The 20682-nt window shown below is 46.2% G+C and overlaps 1 protein-coding gene across 2 annotated transcripts in view; it reads left to right on the forward strand.

Annotated features, from left to right (window-relative positions):
* The window catches only part of C2H8orf88 (chromosome 2 C8orf88 homolog), a 105483-nt gene that overhangs the window by 78507 nt on the left and 6294 nt on the right, over positions 1-20682 (forward strand). Inside the window, exon 5 of one of the 2 annotated variants that reach the window (XM_033935296.1) lies at positions 9550-9674. In XM_033935296.1, coding sequence (XP_033791187.1) covers positions 9550-9674 — 125 coding nt within the window. The remainder of the gene's footprint in view (positions 1-9549; positions 9675-20682) is intronic. The other variant, XM_033935297.1, reaches the window with a different exon arrangement.

Below are 20682 nucleotides of genomic sequence, written 5' to 3' on the forward strand. Positions count from 1 at the left end.
GCCTCGATACGGCCCTTGATATACTTAAACGTCTCAATCATGTCTCCCCTCTCTCTTCGTTCCTCAAGTGAGTACAGCTGCAATTTATTTAGCCGTTCCTCATACGTGAAATCCTTGAGCCCCAAGACCATCCTGGTGGCCATTCACTGGACCGACTCAATTCTCAGCACATCTTTCCGGTAGTGTGGTCTCCAGAATTGAACACAATACTCCAGATGAGGTCTCACCATAGATCTGTACAATTGCATTATGACTTCAGGTCTCCTGCTAACAAAACCTCTACGGATACAACCCATCATTTGCCTTGCCTTTGAGGAAGCCTTCTCTACTTGATTGGCAGCCTTCATGTCATCACTAATGATCACCCCTAAATCACTTTCTGCCGTGGTCCTAGTCAAGATCTCACCATCTAGTGTGTAAGTTCTGCACAGATTTCTCTTACCCAGGTGCATTACCTTACACTTTTTAGCATTGAAGCTTAGCTGCCAAGTTGATGACCACTGTTCCAGTAGTAGTAGGTCCTGCGTCATACTGTCAGGCAAAGTGCTTTTACCTACTATGTTGGATAGTTTGGCGGCGTCGGCGAACAGTGATACTTTTCCTCTAAGCCCTTGGGATATATCTTCTATGAATAAGTTGAATAGAATTGGGCCCAAGACCGAGCCCTGTGGCACTCCACTGGTCACATTCGACGTTCTGGAGTGGGTACCGTTTACCACCACCCTCTGAAGTCTATCACTCAGCCAATCCCTAACCCATGCAGTTAGTGTGTCCCCTAATCCCAGCGATTTCAGCTTGTTCAATAACCTGTGGTGTGGGACGCTATCAAAAGCCTTGCTGAAGTCCAAATATACTATATCCAGGGTCTCCCCAGTGTCCAGTTGTCTAGTTACCTGGTCAAAGAAGCTAATCAGATTAGATTGGCAGGACCTTCCCTTGGTAAATCCGTGTTGGTGGGGATCACGTAGGTTTTCTTCGTCCAGGATTGTGTCAAGTTTCTGCTTGATCAGTGTTTCCATGAGTTTGCTCACTATGGATATGAGGCTCACTGGTCTGTAATTTGCCACCTCTGTCCTGCAGCCCTTTAAGTGGAGTGGAATAACGTTAGCTGTTTTCCAGTCCAAGGGGACTCTTCCCGTGCATAGGAAAAGATTGAAGAGTACGGCTAAAGGAGCCGCGAGGACTTCGCTCAATTCCCTGAGCACCCTGGGGTGTAGGTTTTCTGGTCCCATGGCTTTGTTTACCTTGAGTCTTGAAAGTCCGCAGTAGACGCTGCTGGACATAAACTCGAAGTCTTGAAACGGGTCTTTCTGGCTGTCTCTTGTCCGTAACTGTGGACCGGCTCCCGGCGCCTCACAGGTGAAGACTGAGCAGAAGTATTCGTTTAGTAGTTCTGCCTTAGTAGAATCCGATTCTGCATAGTTTCCGTCCGATTGCCTAAGGCGTTCTATCCCATCTTTGTTTCTTTTCCTGTCACTAATATACCTAAAGAAGGATTTATCCCCTTTCTTAATGTTCCACGCTAGATTCTCCTCTATCCGGAGCTTGGCCTCTCTGACTGCCTTTTTGACAGCTTTAGATCTGTCCAGATAGTCTTCTTTCGCCTCCCGCTTCTCTAAATGTTTGTAGGTGATAAATGCTTCTTTTTTCTCTTTAACGAGGTTCGAAATTTCGGTACTGAACCACTGGGGTCTTTTGTTTCTCTGGCACTTGCTTACTGTTTTTATGTAGCGGTTAGTTGCTTCGTGTAGGGTGGATTTCAGAGTTGACCACATAGCCTCCACATTGTCAGTTTTTGCTTGGTTATGCAGCTCCTGATGGACAAAATCTCCCATGTGGTCGAAGTCTGTGCCTCTGAAGTTGAGGACCCTCGTCGCTGTGTTTGATCTAGAGAAACCTTTCTTGAGGTTAAGCCATACCATGTTGTGGTCGCTAGAGGCCAGCGTATCTCCTACTGAAACCTCCATGACGCTGTCACCGTTGGTGAATACCAGGTCCAGTATTGCCTGGTCTCTAGTGGGCTCCAATACCATTTGTTTGAGTCGTGCACCTTTTATTGAGGTTAATATTCTTCTGCTGCAACATGTAGTCGCAGAGAGTGTGTTCCAGTCTGCATTGGGCATGTTGAAGTCCCCTAACAGTACTGTGTCCCCTTGCAAAGTGATGTTCTCTATGTCTTTGATTAATTCCAGGTCTTTGTCTTCCTGCTGTCTTGGAGGTCTGTATACCTCACCAAGGTATAGGCATTTTCCATTTCCTCTGGCCAAGTTTACCCAGAGGGATTCTCCAGTGTATCTAACATCTGTGATTCTGGTAGTTTTGATGTTTTCCTTGGTATATAGTGCTACCCCTCCTCCTAACTTGCCATCTCTGTCACGACGAAGTAGGTTGTAACCTGGTATAACCATATCCCACCCATGTGAGTCTGTGAACCAGGTCTCGGATATTGCCACCACGTCTAGGTCGGCGTTCATTATCTCCGTCTCTAATTCCAGAATTTTATTGCCTAAACTGTGTGCATTAACATACATAGCCTTCCATAGCTGTGAAGAGATTCCCTTTCGAGTTGGAGTGGCTCCTAAACTATCATGTGTAGTTTGCGTACTTACCTTAGACTCAGAAGTGTGGGTGCGGCTCGCCTCCTCAGGGTAGTTTCTTACTGCTCTGGAATGTGACTATATACCCTCCCCCAACTTACCTAGTTTAAAGCCCTACGAAGTAGATGGGCTAGTCGATGTCCGAATACGTTCTTACCTCTCCTGGTCAGGTGGAGCCCGTCCAGTCCCTGTAGCGCCTCTCCATGGTCTAGGAATCCAAAGTTCATCTCTATGCACCATTCGCAAAGCCACTCGTTAGTCCTTTGGATACGCTCTTCCCTGGCTCTGCCTTTGCCTCTTACTGGGAGAATCAATGAGAAGACCACTTGTGCTCCTATCTGCTTCAGCTTCTTACCCAGGGCTCCGAAGTCTTTGAGAATGCTCTCTGAGGTGCTCCTGGCAGTGTCGTTTGTACCTACATGGATGAGAAACATGGGGAAATGGTCATTGGGCTTTAGAAGTTTGTCTAGACAGGTGGTGACATTCCGGATCCTGGCACCAGAGAGACAGCAGACCTCCCTTGACAGCAAATCTGGTCTGCAAATTGGTCCCTCGGTGCCCTTTAGCATGGAGTCCCCAATGATCACCACTCTACGCTCCTTCCGGGGGGGCCGATCGGCGAGCCCTGGAACCAAAGCTATGTGCTGGGTATCCTCCTGAGCCCCTTCCGCTACTTCCTTGGCTGTATCCTCCTGAGCCCCTTCCACTATTTCCTCGGCTGTTCCCTCTTGCAAGATCTGAAATCTATTCCTTAGGGTGAGTTGTGGGGTTGATGTAGAAGTACCCTGTTTGAGAGAAAAAGAAGAAGAAGAAAGTGAGAAAGGGGGGGTTTTCTGTACTTGCCCGTAGAGGAGGTTACCAGCTGCCAGGGACCGGCATCTCCAATCATTTCCTGTACTCCAATCGTTGAATTCAGAGTTGTAGGTTTGGGCGTGCCGAGGATGGACTTGTCATGGGTTCACTCTGTGATATGGGACAGCTCCTGGATGGCATCATCGATGAAGGCCTCGTCCTCCCTGATGCTCTTCAAGCGCTTCACCTCCTCCCTGAAGCTCCTCAGTTCCTGCAGGATGTCCCCATCGACGTCTACCTGTCTCATCTCCTCTGTCTGCGTAGAGACTGTAGCGTACCGTAGAAGGGGGATGGCCTCGGTCTGCACAGAGACCTCTGCCCTCCGTTCAGTGTCACCCTCTTCCTTCTGTGTACAGTCCTTGGCCATCCCCTGGGTCCTTCCAGACTCTGGAGTGTTGAACTTGATAGTAGTCTTGGTGCTCCGTGTCCTCCCTGCCATTTCCAAGTTTGAGAGATTTAGTATTGGAAAGAAAAGGTTTGAGAGAGATTAGAGAGTTTGAGAGAATCAAGAGAAGACTATCTGCCTGATTGAGAGTGTGTAAGAAAAGTGTATGAGTGTGAGAGTAGTTTTCTGTTTGAGAGTTTATAGTTTAGATTTGGCCCTGTTTGAGGCCCTTCTCGAGGCCCTCGCCTTCGCCGCGCGTCGAACGGCTGAACGCTGTTGGCTCCTCCCCTTTTTATGGGGGAGTGCGGCTGGTGACGTCGGGGGTGGGCGGAGTTATCTCTCGCCTCTTCCCCTCGACTCTGCTCGGTCCGCTATCTGCTTCCCCTTAGCTGGTTTCCGCTCAGCTCTCTCTGCCTGTCCGCTCCGCTCTCCATTCACCTCACAGCTCTCTCTGCCTGCTTTCAGCTCTCTCTGCCTGTCCGCTCCATCCACCTCTCAGCTCTCTCCACCCGCCTCCAGCTCTCTCCGCCTGTCTGTCTGCTCCACTCTCCGTTCACCTCTCAGCTCACTCTGCCTGTCCGTTCAGCTCCTCCCTGCACTGTCCGCTCCTTGCTCTTACTGGATTCCCCTTGGCTTCCTCTGCTCCCTGCCACGTGCTCGGGGTTCAGCTAGGCACAGCACTTCCTATCTTCCTGCTGCTGAATGTGCTTTTAATGACTTTTGTGTTATATAGTTGTATCTTGCACTTGCTGTCCTGCTTGGGGTTTCTGGGCTTAGCGACCCGGTCCTTCTCAAGGCCCTTCGCAAAGGCGCTCTCGCTAAGGCAAGCGCCTTTGCTGCTCGCCTTCGCCGCGCGCTGAACGGCTGTGCACCGTTAGCTCGCCCCCTGTTAAGGGGAGCCCGGCTGATGTTGCTGGTGCTGAAGCGGTGGGCAGAGCTAACTCTCACCGCCGTGATCTCCCTCTCTTCGCCCTCTGCTTTCTCCTAGCCGCTGCTGCCTCCTCTCCTCGCGGCCCTTAAAGTTCTGTGTGCCGCGGCTCCTTCCTGTTAAGGGGGAGCCCAGCCGATGTTGCTGGTGCTGACGCGGTAGGCGGAGCTAACTCTCGCCACCGCGATCTCCCTCTCTTCGCCCTCTGCCTTCTCCTGGCCGCTGCTGCCTCCTCTCCTCGCAGCCCTTAAAGTTCTGTGTGCCGCGGCTCCTTTCTGTTAAGGGGGAGCCCGGCCGATGTTGCTGGTGCTGACGCGGTGGGCGGAGCTAACTCTTGCCGTCACAATCTCCCTCTCTTCGCCCTTTGCCTTCTCCTGTCCGCTGCCCTTTAACGTCAGAGAGAAGGTTTCCTGGTCAGCTACATGCAGTTTATGAATTGCTGCCTGCGCGTTCCCCTCCTCCCCCCGCAAAAAAAAAACAAAACCCAAACAAGTGCCGCTGAAGGAGGTAACTGGGAACTCCCGCTGACCTAGAAGGCTTTTCTCTGATGGGCAGGAAGGAGGGGATCCCTGGCAGTGGCTTCAGCGGAGGGGGGTGGGCAGGCGATTTGGTGGATGGGCTGGTAGGCAATACCCTCTGCAGCGGCCAGTGCCACATACCCCCAACAAAGTGGTTCACGTATCCCCAAGGGTACACGTACCACATGTGGAGAATCACTGGTTTAAGATATGGATGTCTCTGACACTTGGCACCTGTGAGAGGACAACCCTTGTTCTTCTTTAGGTTTTCTTAATTTCAACCTAGACTGGAAGATGCCAGGCTCTCTTGCTTAGCTGCTCTTCCTCCTTTCAAAATCTAGATATTTCCATAGGCAGTCCTTTTGCTCTGGCTTAAGGTCTTCTGACCAGATTCCAGATCCTCTTATGCTACCAAATGCACAATGATGGGGCCCTCATCCAATCCTTGGGTCACGCACTAGGGGGTAAGCTAGGAATGGGCCTAACTGATTATGGATCATTGTGTCCGCAATTATCTGACAATGATTCAAGTTTAGATTTTTTCTTTGAATATCCAAAGTCTTTTCAAAGGAGATGACGGTTCTTTCTACTTTACCTCCTATACTGGTTCCAGTGCTCAAGCAGGATCAGGTACACTATTCCTTTTACTATGTGTTGCCACAAAAAGGAGAATTTCTCTGTCCTGTTTTGGTCCTGAAACAATCAGACATTGAAACATTGGACCACAGCCCAGACAGACCACAGTCAGGAAAATTCTCACTGCTATGGATCTCTGAGGCATCCATACAAATGCTTATTCTAGTGCAATAGGTGTGTCATTCTGGATGGGTGGGTAAATTACCTGTAGTTGTAAGAACAGCAGAAGGAATCCACTTGGCAGGGCTGTGGAGTTGGTAGATAAATCCTACAACTCTGACTCCAGTACTCAAAATTGTCTCCGACTCCACAGCCCTGCTCCTACCTAAGATTCTGATCTGGCTCCTAGATTTGATGAAAATTTGTTGAAGTATGTTCTAGCATAATTAGAAAAGAATATCAATTCACTTTATGGACACAGAAGGGCATGAAACAAACTACTTTGATGTAAACTTTGTCTTCATATGTTTTATTGCTTACTTCAAACGCACCAAGAACATAAGAATTGTCACTGCTGGGTCAGACCAGTGGTCCATCGTGCCCAACAGTTCGATTCCGCAGTGGCCCTAAGGTCAAAGACCCGTGCCGTAACTGAGACTAGCCTTATATGCGTACGTTCTGGTTCAGAAGGAACTTGTCTAACTTTGTCTTGAATCCCTGGAGGGTGTTTTCCCCTATAACAGCCTCCGGAAGAGCATTCCAGTTTTCTACCACTCTCTGGGTGAGGAACTTCCTTACGTTTGTACAGAATCTATCCCCTTTTAACTTTAGAGAGTGCCCTCTCGTTCTCTACCTTGGAGAGGGTGAACATCCTGTCTTTATCTACTAAGTCTATTCCCTTCATTATCTTGAATGTTTCGATCATGTCTCCTCTGTCTCCTCTTTACAAGGGAGAAGAGGCCCAGTTTCTCTAATCTCTCACTGTACGGCAACTCCTCCAGCCCCTTAACTATTTTAGTCGCTCTTCTCTGGACCCTTTCAAGTAGTACTGTGTCCTTCATGTACAGCGACCAGTGCTGGGTGCAGTATTCCAGGTGGGGGCGTACCATGGCCCAGTACAGCGGCATGATAACCTTCTCCAATCTGTTCGTGATTCCCTTCTTAATCATTCCTAGCATTCTGTTTGCCCTTTTCGCCACCGCCGCTACACATTGCGCAGACAGTTTAATCAACTTTTTGACCAGTACTCCCAAGTCTCTTTCCTGGGGGGGGGGGGGTCTCTCCGAGTACTGCATTGGATATCCTATATTCGTGTATAAGATTTTTGTTACTGACATACATCACCTTACATTTATCCATGTTAAACTTCATTTGCTATGTCGTGGCCCATGTTGCAGCATGCTCGAGCATGTTTGTCATGTTGCAGGTCTTCTCAATCCTTCTGCGTCTTCACTCCTCTGAATAACTTCGTATCGTCTGCAAATTTAATCACCTCGCTCGTCGTACCAATTTCCAGGTCATTTATGAATATGTTGACGAGCATGGGTCAAAGCACCGAACCCTGCTGCACTCCACTCAGACACTTTTCCAGTTCGAGTATTGGCCATTTACCCCCACTCTGTTTCCTTTTCACCTCCTAGTTTGTAATCCACATGAGTATTTCACCCTCAATTCCATGGCTCGCAATTTTTCGAAGTAGTCATTCATGCAGGACTTTGTCGAACACCTGAAAATCCAAATATACAATGTCGACTGGGTCACCCTTGTCTATCTGCCTGTTTATTCCCTTGAAGAAGTGCAGCAAGTTCGTCAAGTAAGATCTTCCTTTGCTAAAGCCGTGCTGTCTGGTCCTCATCAGATTGTATCTGTCAAGGTGATCAATGATGCGGTCCTTTATCGGCGCCTCTACCATCTTTCCTGGTACCGATGTCAGATTCACCGGTCTGTAGTTTCCCAGATTTCCCATCGAACCTTTCTTGATGATCAGCGTAACATTCGCCACTTTCCAGTCTTCCAGAATCCTTCCTGATTTGATCGGCAGATTGGCTATTAACTGGAGCAGTTCAGCCATAGCCCCTTTCTATTCCTTGATTACCCTCTGATGGATGCCATCCTGACCCGGGGAGTTATCATTTTTAAGCCTATCAGTCTGTCTGCATATCTCTTCTAGACTGACCGTCAACCCTGTCAGTTTCCCGTCTTCGTTTCCTGTTTATAGCCTGCCGGCTTCCGGTATGTTGTGTATATCCTCTTCGGTAAATACAGACGCAAATATGTGTTCAGTTTGTCAGTGATGTCTTTGTCCTCCTTTAGCACTCCCTTTATTCCATGGTCATCCAGCGGCCCCACCGCTTCCTTCGCCAGTCGTTTCCCTTTAATATATCGAAAGAACGGCTTGAAGTTTTTTGCCTTCTTGGCTATTTTTTCCTCGTAGTCTCTTTGGTCCCTCTTACCGCCTTATGGCACCTCCTTTGATGATGTTTGTGCTTTTTCCAGTTTTCGTCCATTTTTGACCTTTTCCATTCCTTAAACGAAGTATTCCTGTCTGATCGCTTCCTTCACTGCTACAGTGAGCCAGCTGCTTCTTTGTTCTTTTTCCTCTTGGATCCCTTGTTGATACGTGGTATATATAGATTTTGCGCCTCGGCGACTGTGTCCTTAAAAAGGGACCATGTGCTTATCCTCTTCTTAATCTTCTTCCCCACCATGAGTCTCATCCCTTCATAATTGCCTTTTCGGAAGTTCAGCACCGTGGCCGTCGTTCTGGATTGATGTTTTGCCCCCGTATCCAGGTTGAAGCAGATCATATTGTAATCACTGCTTCCCAGCGTTCCTTCTACTTCTACACCTTGCGCCGGTCCTCGTAGTCCATTTAGAATTAAGTCCAGAATTGCATTTCCTCTCATATTTTCCTTGACAAGTTGTTTCAGAAAGCAATCACCAACAGCATCCAGGAACTTGGTCTCCCTACTGCAGCCGGAGGTGCCTAGGTTCCAGTCTATCCCCGGATAATTGAATTTGCTCATGATAACTGCGTTGTCTCCCTTGCAATTGCGTTTAATTTCTTCATCAGTTTCTTCGGACTGCCCAGGGGGTCGGTAATAAATGCCGATCTTTGTTTCCGTTCCATTTGTTTCTGGAATTTTGGCCCATAGAGACTCTACCTTATTTTTCGTTTCAGGCATGTTCTCTCCGGTAGACTCAATTCCCTCTTTGATGTATAGGGCAATACCCCCACCTTTTTGACCTACTCTGTCTCTGCGGTATAGCTTGTCTTTCTGAGGCATTATTGCATTTACATTGCAGTTAGTGTCAAAAGACTTATTATTTTTGATTCATATTTTAAGAAATATATCCATTTAAAATTGTAACATTTCAATAAAGTAGTTGTGATGATATTCTGCATGAATGATGTTTTCTAGTCATTGGTTCACGCTTCTTGATTCATAGTCATTCTTTATTAAATAATTTTGGTAGAGTCCACAAGAATGTCTGATTGTTTGATGTTTTTTTCAGCTGTTCTATGAAGAATAAAAACTTCTTTTACATTTAACATATAGCCAGAAGTGGGCCAATTGAAGATAGTTGAAAGAAAATGATTATTAACAAATTTAACTGTTTGGTACACAGTGGTTTGAATATTATGGTACAAATGTAATATTTGAGTTATGTTTTTTCATTTGCATTGACAAGCACATGTAACATATACAGAAAGAATTACATACAGCAGAGATTTCCTTATGGAGCTTTCCAGTCTATCCATATCAAAGCAGAAACCAGAATATCTTCCTGATCATCCTGTTGTGCTTCAGAAGTCTGTAAGTAATTAAAGTTTAAAAGCTAAATCACTGATTTTATAAAGCATTATTTGCGACATTTCTGTTTAGTGTTATGTATTCTAAATATGTCTAGTATAACTAGTTGGTTTTTTTTTTACTTTTATTGTATAGAATTTCTAGACAGGTTGTAAATACAAGTAAAAATCGTACTTTAGAGCGTCAAGAAGCTCTATTGACAGACTCTTGTGTATGCGACTTACATGCCATCTATTCTAGTGTATACTTATGATGGGAATTTTTTAAAATTCAGTAAAATTCTGGAATCTCTTGTTTCACACTTGGAATCTCTTTGGGGCACACGAGTGTGCCGCAGCACACAGTTTGAGAGACACTGATTTACAAAGACAAATTGCAGACCTCACAGCATACCCTGAAGAAAACCACAGCAAGATGGCTGAAGCTGAAGTCTTGTTGAGTTGCTATGACTGGAAAGTGAATTCTTCTCTCAGGAAGGTTTAAAAGCCTTCCCTTCAGAGTTTCATATCTCTGAGCTTTTTTACAAGCCACATAGGGCCACATTTCATTGACTCATTTATTATTGAAACCAGTTGCTTTACTATATATAAAGATAGATGCAAGGCAGAAAGTGAAGTTGGAGAGAAAAACAGTCAGTGGACAAAAAGGCCCTGGAAACATAGTTAAAAGCACAGACAAATAAAGTCACCAGATAACAAAGGTAGGGAAAATGATTTTATTTTCAATATAGTGATTGAAATATGTCAGTTCTGAGAAAGGAAAGATGATAAACTTCAACTGTGAGGGCCGCAGAAAAAATAGTTAATGTCTTATTAAAGAAATGACCATTTTGAATGAGGTAAAACTCTTTATAGTTTATAAATCTTTCCTTTAACAGTTAAAGGAAAGATTTATAAACTATAAAGAGTTTTACCTCATTCAAAATGGTCATTTCTTTAATAAGACATTAACTAACTATTTTTTCTGCATCCCTCCAAGCACTTACAAATCCAAAATGTGGCCCTGCAAAGAGTTTGAGTTTGTGGCCACTGTTATACAGGGACAACAGGCAGATATTCTCACAACCCTCACAACTTCCCTAGTTGGCTTCTTAGCTTCTTTATTGAACTGATGGTCCTGTGAGCCAATGCCGGGCATGAAGGCACTCGTGCATGCACAGTACGGGTGGTCTCGAGATTTCTAAAGAAATTATTATCCCAGGACAAGCAGGCAGCATATTCTCGACATGTGGGTGATGTCATCCACAGAGCCCCGATCGGATACTCTCGCAGGCAAACTTGCTTGAAGATCTTCAAGCTTGCGAGTGTACCGCACATGTGCGTGTGCCTTCCCGCCCAAGTTAAGGCGCTTGTCTCCTCAGCGTGACCTCAGTTCTTGTTTTTCCACGGAGCCAAGAAGCCCTGTTCTACAGCTCTGCCGTTTCCTACTTGCCTTCTCGCACCATGGCTTTCTTTCTTTTATTTTATTTTTTTTAAGTCGCTGTGCGGCGCCTTTTTATTTAAAAAAAAAATTTGTTTTGTTCCCGCTGGTTTTCCTCCGGCGGGCCTTTCTTGGGCTTCGGCCCTGCCGCTAGTCCTCGTTTGGCTGCGGGCTGTGTTTTTCCTTCTCCCCTGGCCTCTCACTGGGTTCACCACATGTGTGTAGAATGACCGGGCCTTTTTTTCCTTCATTGGTATCAAGCTGACGTGGCATCGATCCCCAGTGGTGGCCTCGTCTAATCCCCTTGGTCCCTTCTGCTGTGCCTCGTGGGTTCCATCTTCGGGTAAGTCTCTTCTTTCCTTCCTAGGTGTGTTACCTCAGTAACGCCGCCGGCTGAGTCTCAGGCATTCCAGGCATTGAGTGCAGTCGTGCCAGCCTCTACGAGACCTCCGAAGCGTGCCTCCTTTCAAGGGAATACTCATCCTCGAGGTTGCCATCTATGGAGCACACTGCTGCACCTTCATTACCAGTTTCATTGGTATGGTGCTACCTTTCGAAGCCTCGACTGAGCGACGTCAACTAAGGCTTTGTGCCTCGACGTCGGCAGAGGCTTTGTGCCTTGACGTCGGCAGAGGCTTTGTGCCTCGACGTCGGCTGGGGCTTTGCGCCTCGACGTCAGCTGGGGCTTTGCGCCTCGACATCAGCTGGGGTTTTGCGCCTCGACTGGGGCTTTGCGCCTTGGCGTCGACTGGGGCCTTGCACCTCGGCGTCGACTGGGGCTTTGCACGTCGACGTCTATCGGATCCTTTATCTTTGCGTCCTAGCTCCGGTTCTGTGTGGAAGCCCTCCACTCATTTCAGGCGGTCGTGACGGATTCTCGTAGTACGGAGTTTCGTCTCCTGGAGGAGACTCTCTCCCAGCTCCGGCTTTATTTGTTCCAAGAGGCCTATGACACCTTCGAGTTGTTCTCAAGGGTCACAGCTTTTGCGATCGCCATGCGTTGTCTCGCTTGGCTCAGAGTGTGGTTATGGATCCGAATCTCCAGGATCGTCTAGCCAATCTCCCTTGCGTGGATACTGCGTTATTTGATGATTCCATCGAGGCAGCCACTAAGCGCCTCTCTGACCACGAACGGTCCTTCGCCTCTCTGGTGCGCCGTAAGCCGACGACCCTCCGGCCCGGCAGTTTACAGTCCCTCTCCAGAGGTACCCATAGGATACCACACCTGCGTTCTCTCGGCCTCCTTCGAAGCGGCCGCAATAGCTGCAGCAGCGCCAAGCTGCTATCCAGCCGCCAGCTCCGGCGAAACCTGGACCGTCTTTTTGACTATTCCAGTATGAGCTTCCGGGCTCCTCTCCTTCTGGAGACTTCTCCCCTCCCTTTGGGGGCATCTCCGTCATTTCTACGCTCAGTGGGACAGCCTTCCCTCTGACAGTTGGGCGTTTTCCATTATCCGGGTGGGTGCTCCCTTCACTTCAGTCGCGTACCCCCAGACCTTCTTCCCGGAGAGTGTCCTTTGGGCCAGTCTCATCTGCCCCTTCTGTTGCAGGAAGCTCGAACCCTACTTCGCCTCCGAGCGGTCGATGAGGTTCCTCCAGATCAGTGGCATACGGGATTCTCGGGCTTGAAGCGGTTGCTTTCTGCTGGATTGGATGTACCTTGTTCTGTATGCGTTCCCTCCATTCCCTCTGATTCTGATGACTCTCGTCGGGTTCTAGTTCTTGCGGGCCGCCATGATTCTGATAGCACCTCGGTGACCCTGGCAGCCGTGGTTCTCCCTTCTGTACAACTCAGTTCCAGGGAGCCTCTTCTTCTGCCTGTTTTCCTTCTCTGCTTTTGCTGAGTTGCGGTTCCCTACTTCATCCCAACCTGCAGTCTCTGCTCTTGACAGGACTTAATGCCCTCGTTCCAGCTCTCCCAGCCTGTGTGGGATGACCTGGGGGCGTCTCAGCAGGGGTCCACTTGACGATATTATCATCAGACGTGGACCCGATTTTCTTCCTGGTGTGTTACTCGGCAACTGGAGCTGCTGTCTGCCTCCTTGTCAGCTGTCCTGGATTATCTGTTGAACTTGTCTGGTGCTGGGCTCAAGTCCTCTTCGGCTCGAGTTCACCTTGGTGCCACTGCTGCTTTTCATCAGCCGATTGACAGGAAGCCTATCTCTGTTCATCCTGCGGTTTCCTGCTTCCTGAAAGGACTTTCCACGTTCATCCGCCTCTCAAACCTCCTCCGGTGATTTGGGATCTTACCATGGTCCTTGCTCATTTGACGAAACCCCTGTTCGAGCCGCTAGCATGGGCTTACTTACCGTATCTTACTTGGGAAGTTGTGTTTTCTTATTGCTCTCACTTCTGCCCGTCAGGTCAGTGAGCTTCAAGCCTTGGTAGCGGACCCACTTTCACTATTTTCCATCATGATAAGGTGATTCTCCGTACACATCCTAAGGTCTTGCTTAAGATTGTTTCTGATTTTCACATCAACCACTCTATTGTTCTTCCTGTGTTTTTTTTCCGAACCCCCATTCTCATCCTGGGGAAGTGGCTCTACATTCTCTTGCTTGTAAGCATGCGCTGGCCTTATACTTGAAGCGCTCCGCTCCCCTCCCCATCGCTCTGTTCCTCAGCTGTTCCTCTCTTTCGATCCTACTCACTTAGGTCGCTTTGTTTCTAAGCAGACCATTTCTAACGGGTTGGCCGCTTAGAAACATAGAAGATGACGGCAGAAAAGGGCTATAGCCCATCTAGTCTGCCCACTTTAACAATCCCACCCCCTGAATTTACCCCCCTAGAGATACCACATGTGTATCCCCTCTACATTTTATTACCTCCCTAGAGATCCCACATGTGTATCCCATTTCCTTTTAAAATCTGGCACGCTGCTGGCCTGAATCACCTGAAGCGGAAGTTCATTCCAATGATCGACCACTCTTTCGGTGAAGAAGAACTTCCTGGTGTCACCATGAAATTTCCCACCCCTGATTTTCAGCTTGTATCTCTCTCTGTTATGCTCCGGCTGGCCTCTCCCTGCCGGGTCAAGTTACAGCCTTGAAGTGTGTGCGATGGAGGCATCTGTTGCTTTCCTCCGCTCGTCTCTCATTGAGAAAATCCTGTAAGGCTGCCGCTTGGTCCTTGGTTCATACATTCACCTCTCTCTACTGTCTGGATGCTTTCTCCAGGCGTATCGGCCACTTTGGCCGGTCGGTTTTGCACAACCCATTCTCCTAAATTGCCAACTCTCCCTCCATCCCCTTATAGTTAGCTTGGCGGTCACCCACATGTCGAGAATATGCTGCCTGCTTGTCTTGGGATAAAGCACAGTTACTTACCGTAACAGGTGTTATCCAGGGACAGCAGGCAGATATTCTTGCAACCCACCCACCTCCCTGAGTTGGTTTCTTTGCTAGCTATCTGAACTGAGGCCACGCTGAGGAGACGCGTGCCCTAACTCGGGCGGGAAGGCACAAGCGCATGTGTAGTAATAATAATAATAATAACTTTATTTTTGTATACCGCCATACCCCGAAGAGTTCTAGGCGGTTCACATTAGTTAAACAGAGATTACAAGTGGTTACATATCAAATTGATCATAGAGTTGCAAACAGCAAGGCGAGAGTAGTTACAAGTGGTTGCATATTGAATTGATCATAGAGTTGCGAACAGCAAGGAGCGAAGTGGGGGGAGAGGAGGGAGAAGGGGGAGGGGAGTAGATCAGGATGGGAGGAAGAGGGTAGAAAAGGGGCATTAAGGGTCTTGGTCTCGGAATAGGTGAGTTTTGAGTGATTTTCTAAAGTCGAGGTAGTTGTAGGCCTGGAGGACCATTTGGGCTAGCCAAGGGTTTAGTTTGGCGGCTTGGAAGGCGTAGGTTTTGTCAAGGAATTTTTTTGAGTGGCATAGTTTTAGGGAGGGGAAGGCGAAGAGTTGAATTTTCGGGAGTTTTATAGTTGTGGTTAAGGGTGAAGTGAGGGGTGATGTAGCTTGGGGATAAACCAAATATTGTTTTGTAGCAAAAACAGGCGAATTTGAATATGATTCTGGATTCTAGTGGGAGTCAGTGGAGTTTGTGGTAGAAAGGGGTGATATGGTCCTATTTTTTCAGGTCAAATATGAGGCGGACAGCGGTATTCTGGATCATCTTTAGTCTCCTGATTGTTTTCTTTGTGGAGCTCAGGTAGATGATGTTACAATAGTCCAGTATGCTGAGGATGGAGGATTGTACTAAGAGGCGGAAAGAAGAGTCGTCGAAGTATTTTTTTATGGTGCGGAGTTTCCAAAGTGTCGAGATACTTTTCCTGACTGTGATATCAGTGTGTTTCTCGAGGGAGAGATGTTTGTCCAGTGTTACACCCAGTACTTTTAAGGTTTGTTCGAGGGGGAATGTGGATCCTTTTATTTGGATTGTGGTGTCTTTGATTTTGTCTTTGGGGGTTGCTAGGAAGAATTTTGTTTTGTCTGGGTTTAATTTTAGTCTGTAGGATTGCATCCAGAGTTCTATCTGACTAAGTATGCTTGTGAGGGAGTTAAGGAGTTCTTGAGTGAAATTGGTTAGAGGGATGACTATGGTAATGTCGTCTGCGTAGATAAAGAATTTTAGCTTGAGGCTTTGCAGGAGGTTTCCTAGGGAGGTGAGGTAGATATTGAACAGGGTGGGGGACAGGGGGCAGCCCTGTGGCACACCGCAGGAGTTTTCCCAGGAGTAGGAGAGGGAATCGTTTTTAAATACCCTGTAAGATCTGTTCCGTAGGAACCTGTTGAATCAGTTAAGGGCCTGGCCGGAGATGCCAATGTAGGCAAGGCAGTCTAGGAGAATGTCGTGGTCGACTAGATCGAAAGCACTGCTCAGGTCCAGTTGTAAAATCAGGGCACTGGATCCCAAACTGAAGAGTGTGTGTATGTGGTCTAGGAGGGAGGCTATGATGGTTTTGGTGCTGTGATTGGAGCGAAAGCCTGATTGGTTGTCATTAAGGATATCGAATTTTTCTAGGTATGTGGTAAGTTCGGCGTTTACCACCCCTTCTGCTATTTTGGTGAATAGCGGGATACTTGCAATAGGTCTGTAGTTGGATGGGGTGCTTGATGGTTCTTTCTTATTTTTTATGATAGGAGTTATTGAAATGTGGCCTTGTTCTGCTGGGAAGCTGCCAGTGGTTAGTAGTAGGTTTACCCATGCTAACATATTGGCTTTAAAATGTATTGGCGCAGTTTTCATAATGTTGGGGGGCAGGTATCCAGTCTGCAGAAGGAATTTGAATATTTGTTAAAATATGTGTTGAAGGTTGGCAAGTCGATATTTGTGAATTGATTCCAGCTTAGGTCTGATCTGGATCCTGGGTCTAGCTTGGGCCTGTCTGAGTTTAGAAGGATTGGGAAGTCCCAGTGGGGGCTGGCTGGGGCAGATATCGATGATCTTAATTTTTGTATCTTTGTGTTAAAGAAGTCTGCAAGGGTGTTAGCGGTTAGAGTGAATTCGTTAACGCCGGTGTCTGTGAGAGTTTCGAGGTTGTAGAGGTCGTTGACCAGTTTGAAAAGGTTGCTGCTGTTTATAACATTTCCAATTTTGTGGGCATAGAAATTTTTTCGTTTGTCCTTGGTGAGGTTTTTGTAGTTTTTTAGTTTAAGTCTCCATGTAGCCCTGTGTTCTTGGACACCAGATTTAATCCATTGTCTTTCTGATCTTCTTAGGTCTCTTTTTGCCTGCAGTAACTCCGAATCAAACCATCCATCCTGGATTGGAGATCTAATTCTGCGCGTTTTTAAGGGGGCAATTTCGTCTAAGATATTTGTGCTGTCTTTGATCCAGGAGGTCATGATTTGGTCCGTTTCTTCGTTTTGTTTTGAGAGAGATTCGTAGAGGGGCCAGAATTCAGCCGGGTCGATTTTACCTCTAGTGGTGTGAGTTTTGGTGTTTATTGATATTCTGTTTTTAGTGGCTTTTTGTTGGCATTGGATGGAGAAGTGGCATAGTTTGTGGTCGGACCATAGGGAGTCTGTCCAGATATCCTGATTCCAGTAAAATTTAGGGGTGGCTGGGTTTTTGGCGGAAAATGTCACTAGGTCTAGCTGATGGCCTCTTTGGTGGGTTGTGATGGGCGGAGGCTTGAAGTAGCCTAGTTGAGAGATTAGTAACCAAAAGTCGGATATGTCTGGAAGGTCTGTTTGCTCTAGGTGAATGTTGATGTCTCCACATAGGTTGTATGGACTTGCTAAAGAGTTGGAAAATAGAAATTTGGCGAAGTCTTCCTTGGCTAGGGTCCATTTTTTTGGAGGGATGTAACAGAGCGTGATTGTTAGGGAGGAGGCTAAGGATTTTGAGGTTAGGGAGGCGGCTAGCATTTCTAGATTGGGGGAGGATTTGGTGTTGAGTGTGGTGCAATTTAGGTGGTCTTTGAAGATTATTGCTAGTACACTCGCAAGCTTGAAGATCTTCAAGCAAGTTTGCTTGCGAGAGTACCCGATCGGGGCTCCATGGATGACATCACCCACATGTCGAGAATATCTGCCTGCTGTCCCTGGATAACACCTGTTACGGTAAGTAACTGTGCTTAATGACAGTACAGTTTTGCACTGTCCATACCTGGCTCCATGTATGCCCATCTGTGATAATATCAGCCCGCCGTCCTTTGATAACACCTGTTACAGGCATGTAACTGTGCTTTATAGTTGGTATATAAGTAAAGATAAACTATGATTGCATATAGTTCATAGTTTCATTTGTAGATTTCTGTACTATGAACACTGAACAATAGATGGCACTATAAGTGTGTGTGTGTATGTGTGTATATCTATATCTATCTATCTATCTATCTATCTATATATATATAGGTGTTCTTCAAATACTGAAGTAGACAATTTGAAAATCAAAAAAATGTAGCTACAATCATATTAATTACTTAAATTACAAAAATATATTTAAAATTTACAGCCATTTGATGACGTACATATTATAAGTGATATTACCTCAGGTAATGTAAATGAAAATAATTTGAATTTGTTCTGTAAATATTAGGCAGTTTTGATTGTTTTAAATATTTTTAACCATGTGCTTCATATAGTATGATTAGGGATTCCGATTTTAGGTTTTAATCAGAAGTAATAACATAGTAAATGATGGCAGATAAAGACCCACATGGTCTTATGCAAAATAATTAAAGGTGTGTTTTCTGGTTTTCATCCAATAAATAACTTCAGTATTCTGTCATCCTTCACTTGATTAACCTGTATTCTCCATTCAGCTGTTTTGCCTGTTTGTGTTGACAGCTTTTAAGTGATACAAATGAAGTGTTCTCCCTAGAGCCTTGTAGCCTGGCGCTCCACCCGGCTAATTTAGATGACCAACCAGCTAAATTCTGTTGCTGCCGCCGCTGCTCAACATAAAAAAAAAAACGGCTTGGAGATTTCACGCCGTAGCCCGTAGCAAACTTATGCTCCGGGGCTCTAACGTGTGCGTGCCGGCTTCCCTTCTCTTCCCTCTGAAACCAGAAGTTATGTCCGGTGGAGGGGAAGAGAAGGGAAGCCGGCACACACATGTTAGAGCCCCGGAGCATGCGTTCGCTACGGGCTAAGGCGGGAGACAGGTCAGTGAAGCTTACAATTGCTGTTCTTGCTGCCGGGTCCTGCCTACTTTCTGTTTCCGCGAAGGCAGGACCCGGCAGCATTTCTCCCAATAGATCGATCGCAATCTTGGGCCGATTAGCCTTCCTCTCCCTGACGTCAATTCTTCCTTCTATTTGGAACGCACCAAACCACACAGAACTGCTCCTCAACTTTTTGTCTCCTTTGATCCAAATAAGTTGGGACATCCTATCTCTAAGCGTACCATCTCCAACTGGATGGCTGCTTGTATCTCATTCTGCTATGCTCAGGCTGGATTACCCCTACACAGTAGAGTCACAGCCCATAAAGTCAGAGCAATGGCAGCTTCCGTAACTTTCCTCAGATCTACACGTATTGAGGAGATTTGCAAGGCTGCTACTTGGTCCTCGGTTCATACTTTCACGTCTCACTATTGTCTGGATACTTTCTCCAGATAGGATGCACAGTTTGGCCAAACAGTATTACAAAATTTATTCTAAATTGCCAACACTCCCACCATCCCATTCTGGTTAGCTTGGAGGTCACCTATATGTGAGAATATGCTACCTGCTTGTCCTGGGATAAAGCACAGTTACTTACCGTAACTGGTGTTATCCAGGGACAGCAGGCAGTTTCAAGTTTATTGATTTTTAATATACCGACCATCAGCGGGTATCTAGCCAGTTTACAATAAAAGATAAAGTAAAGTAAAATTATGCTTGTAGATTGTAAAACTAAATAAAAGAGCGAAAGGGGAAGTGAACAATTAAAGACATTGACAATGACAGACATGAAAGTGGGGTTGATATGGGAGGGAGGGGGAAAGTTACATCATTAGTTGTGAAAAGAGTATAAATGAAATGAGAAAAAAAAAAGTTTTGAATATGAGAGGGAGGGGGAGGGAAGGAACAGAAGGGAGTGAGGTCGCTTCATAAAAGCGGTTGGGTGAATTGGAAATGGAAGATTCATGAGCAATAGAATGCGTCTTGAAATAAGAAAGTTTTCAGTTTAGTCTTGAATTTATCAATAAGTTTTTCCTGACGAAGTTGGGATGGCAAGGCGTTCCATAGATAGGAGCGACTACTAAAAAGTTGGTTTTCCTAGTATAGAAGAATGCCTTTATAGAAGGGACGGATAGTAAATTCTGGTCAGCAGATCTAAGAGTCCGTGATGGGCAGAACGGGATAAGAAGTTTGTCAAGAAAAGATGGTTGATGGGAAGATTTGATTTTGAAGACCAACATAAGAGTTTTGTAAGTGATACAATTTGTAATGGTTAGCCAGTGTGCTTCTTTTAAAAGAGGGGTGACGTGGTCATATTTCCCTTGCTTATATATAAGTTTTATTGCAGTGTTTTGGATAAGTTGAAGATGTCGTGTTTCTTTTTTTGGAATTCCATTGTAAAGAGAATTACAGTAGTCAAGATGAGAGATGACTAGTGAATGAACTAGGGTCGTGATTTCTTCTGTTTCGAGGATAGAGGTTAGAGATCGGATAAGTTGTAGTTTGTAAAAACAAGTTTTCACCACTGTACTGATATGATCACAGCCCACCCTCCTCCCTGGGTTGGCTTCTTAGCTGGCTTATCTTAACTGAGGGACCGTGCGCCTACATCAGGATGGAAGGCACTCGCGCATGCGCGGTGTGGGCTAGCCATAACTTTCTAAGTTCTTAGAGTGCAGTTCACTCTAAATGTCCATACCGGGGCTCTGTCGGTGCCGTCACCCATCAGTGAGAATATCTGCCTGCTGTCCCTGGATAATACCTGTTATGGTAGGTAACTGCTTTTTCTGAAGATTAGATATTTGTGGTTTCATTGTGAGAGTGTCGTCTAAGATGCAGCCTAGTACCTTGGTGGATTTTTCCATTATGATAGTGATGCTTGATGAAAGAGTGAGATCAAGTATGGCATTCTGTTGTGTGGTGCAGAAACCAATGGCTTTGGTCTTAGTGGCGTTCAGTTTCATCTTCTTGTTCATTGCCCAAGTTTGAATTTTATCTATATTGTTTGAGATTTTTTCGGCA

Source organism: Geotrypetes seraphini, chromosome 2 (genome assembly GCF_902459505.1).
Source record: "Geotrypetes seraphini chromosome 2, aGeoSer1.1, whole genome shotgun sequence".
In the NCBI taxonomy this organism is placed as follows: domain Eukaryota; kingdom Metazoa; phylum Chordata; class Amphibia; order Gymnophiona; family Dermophiidae; genus Geotrypetes; species Geotrypetes seraphini.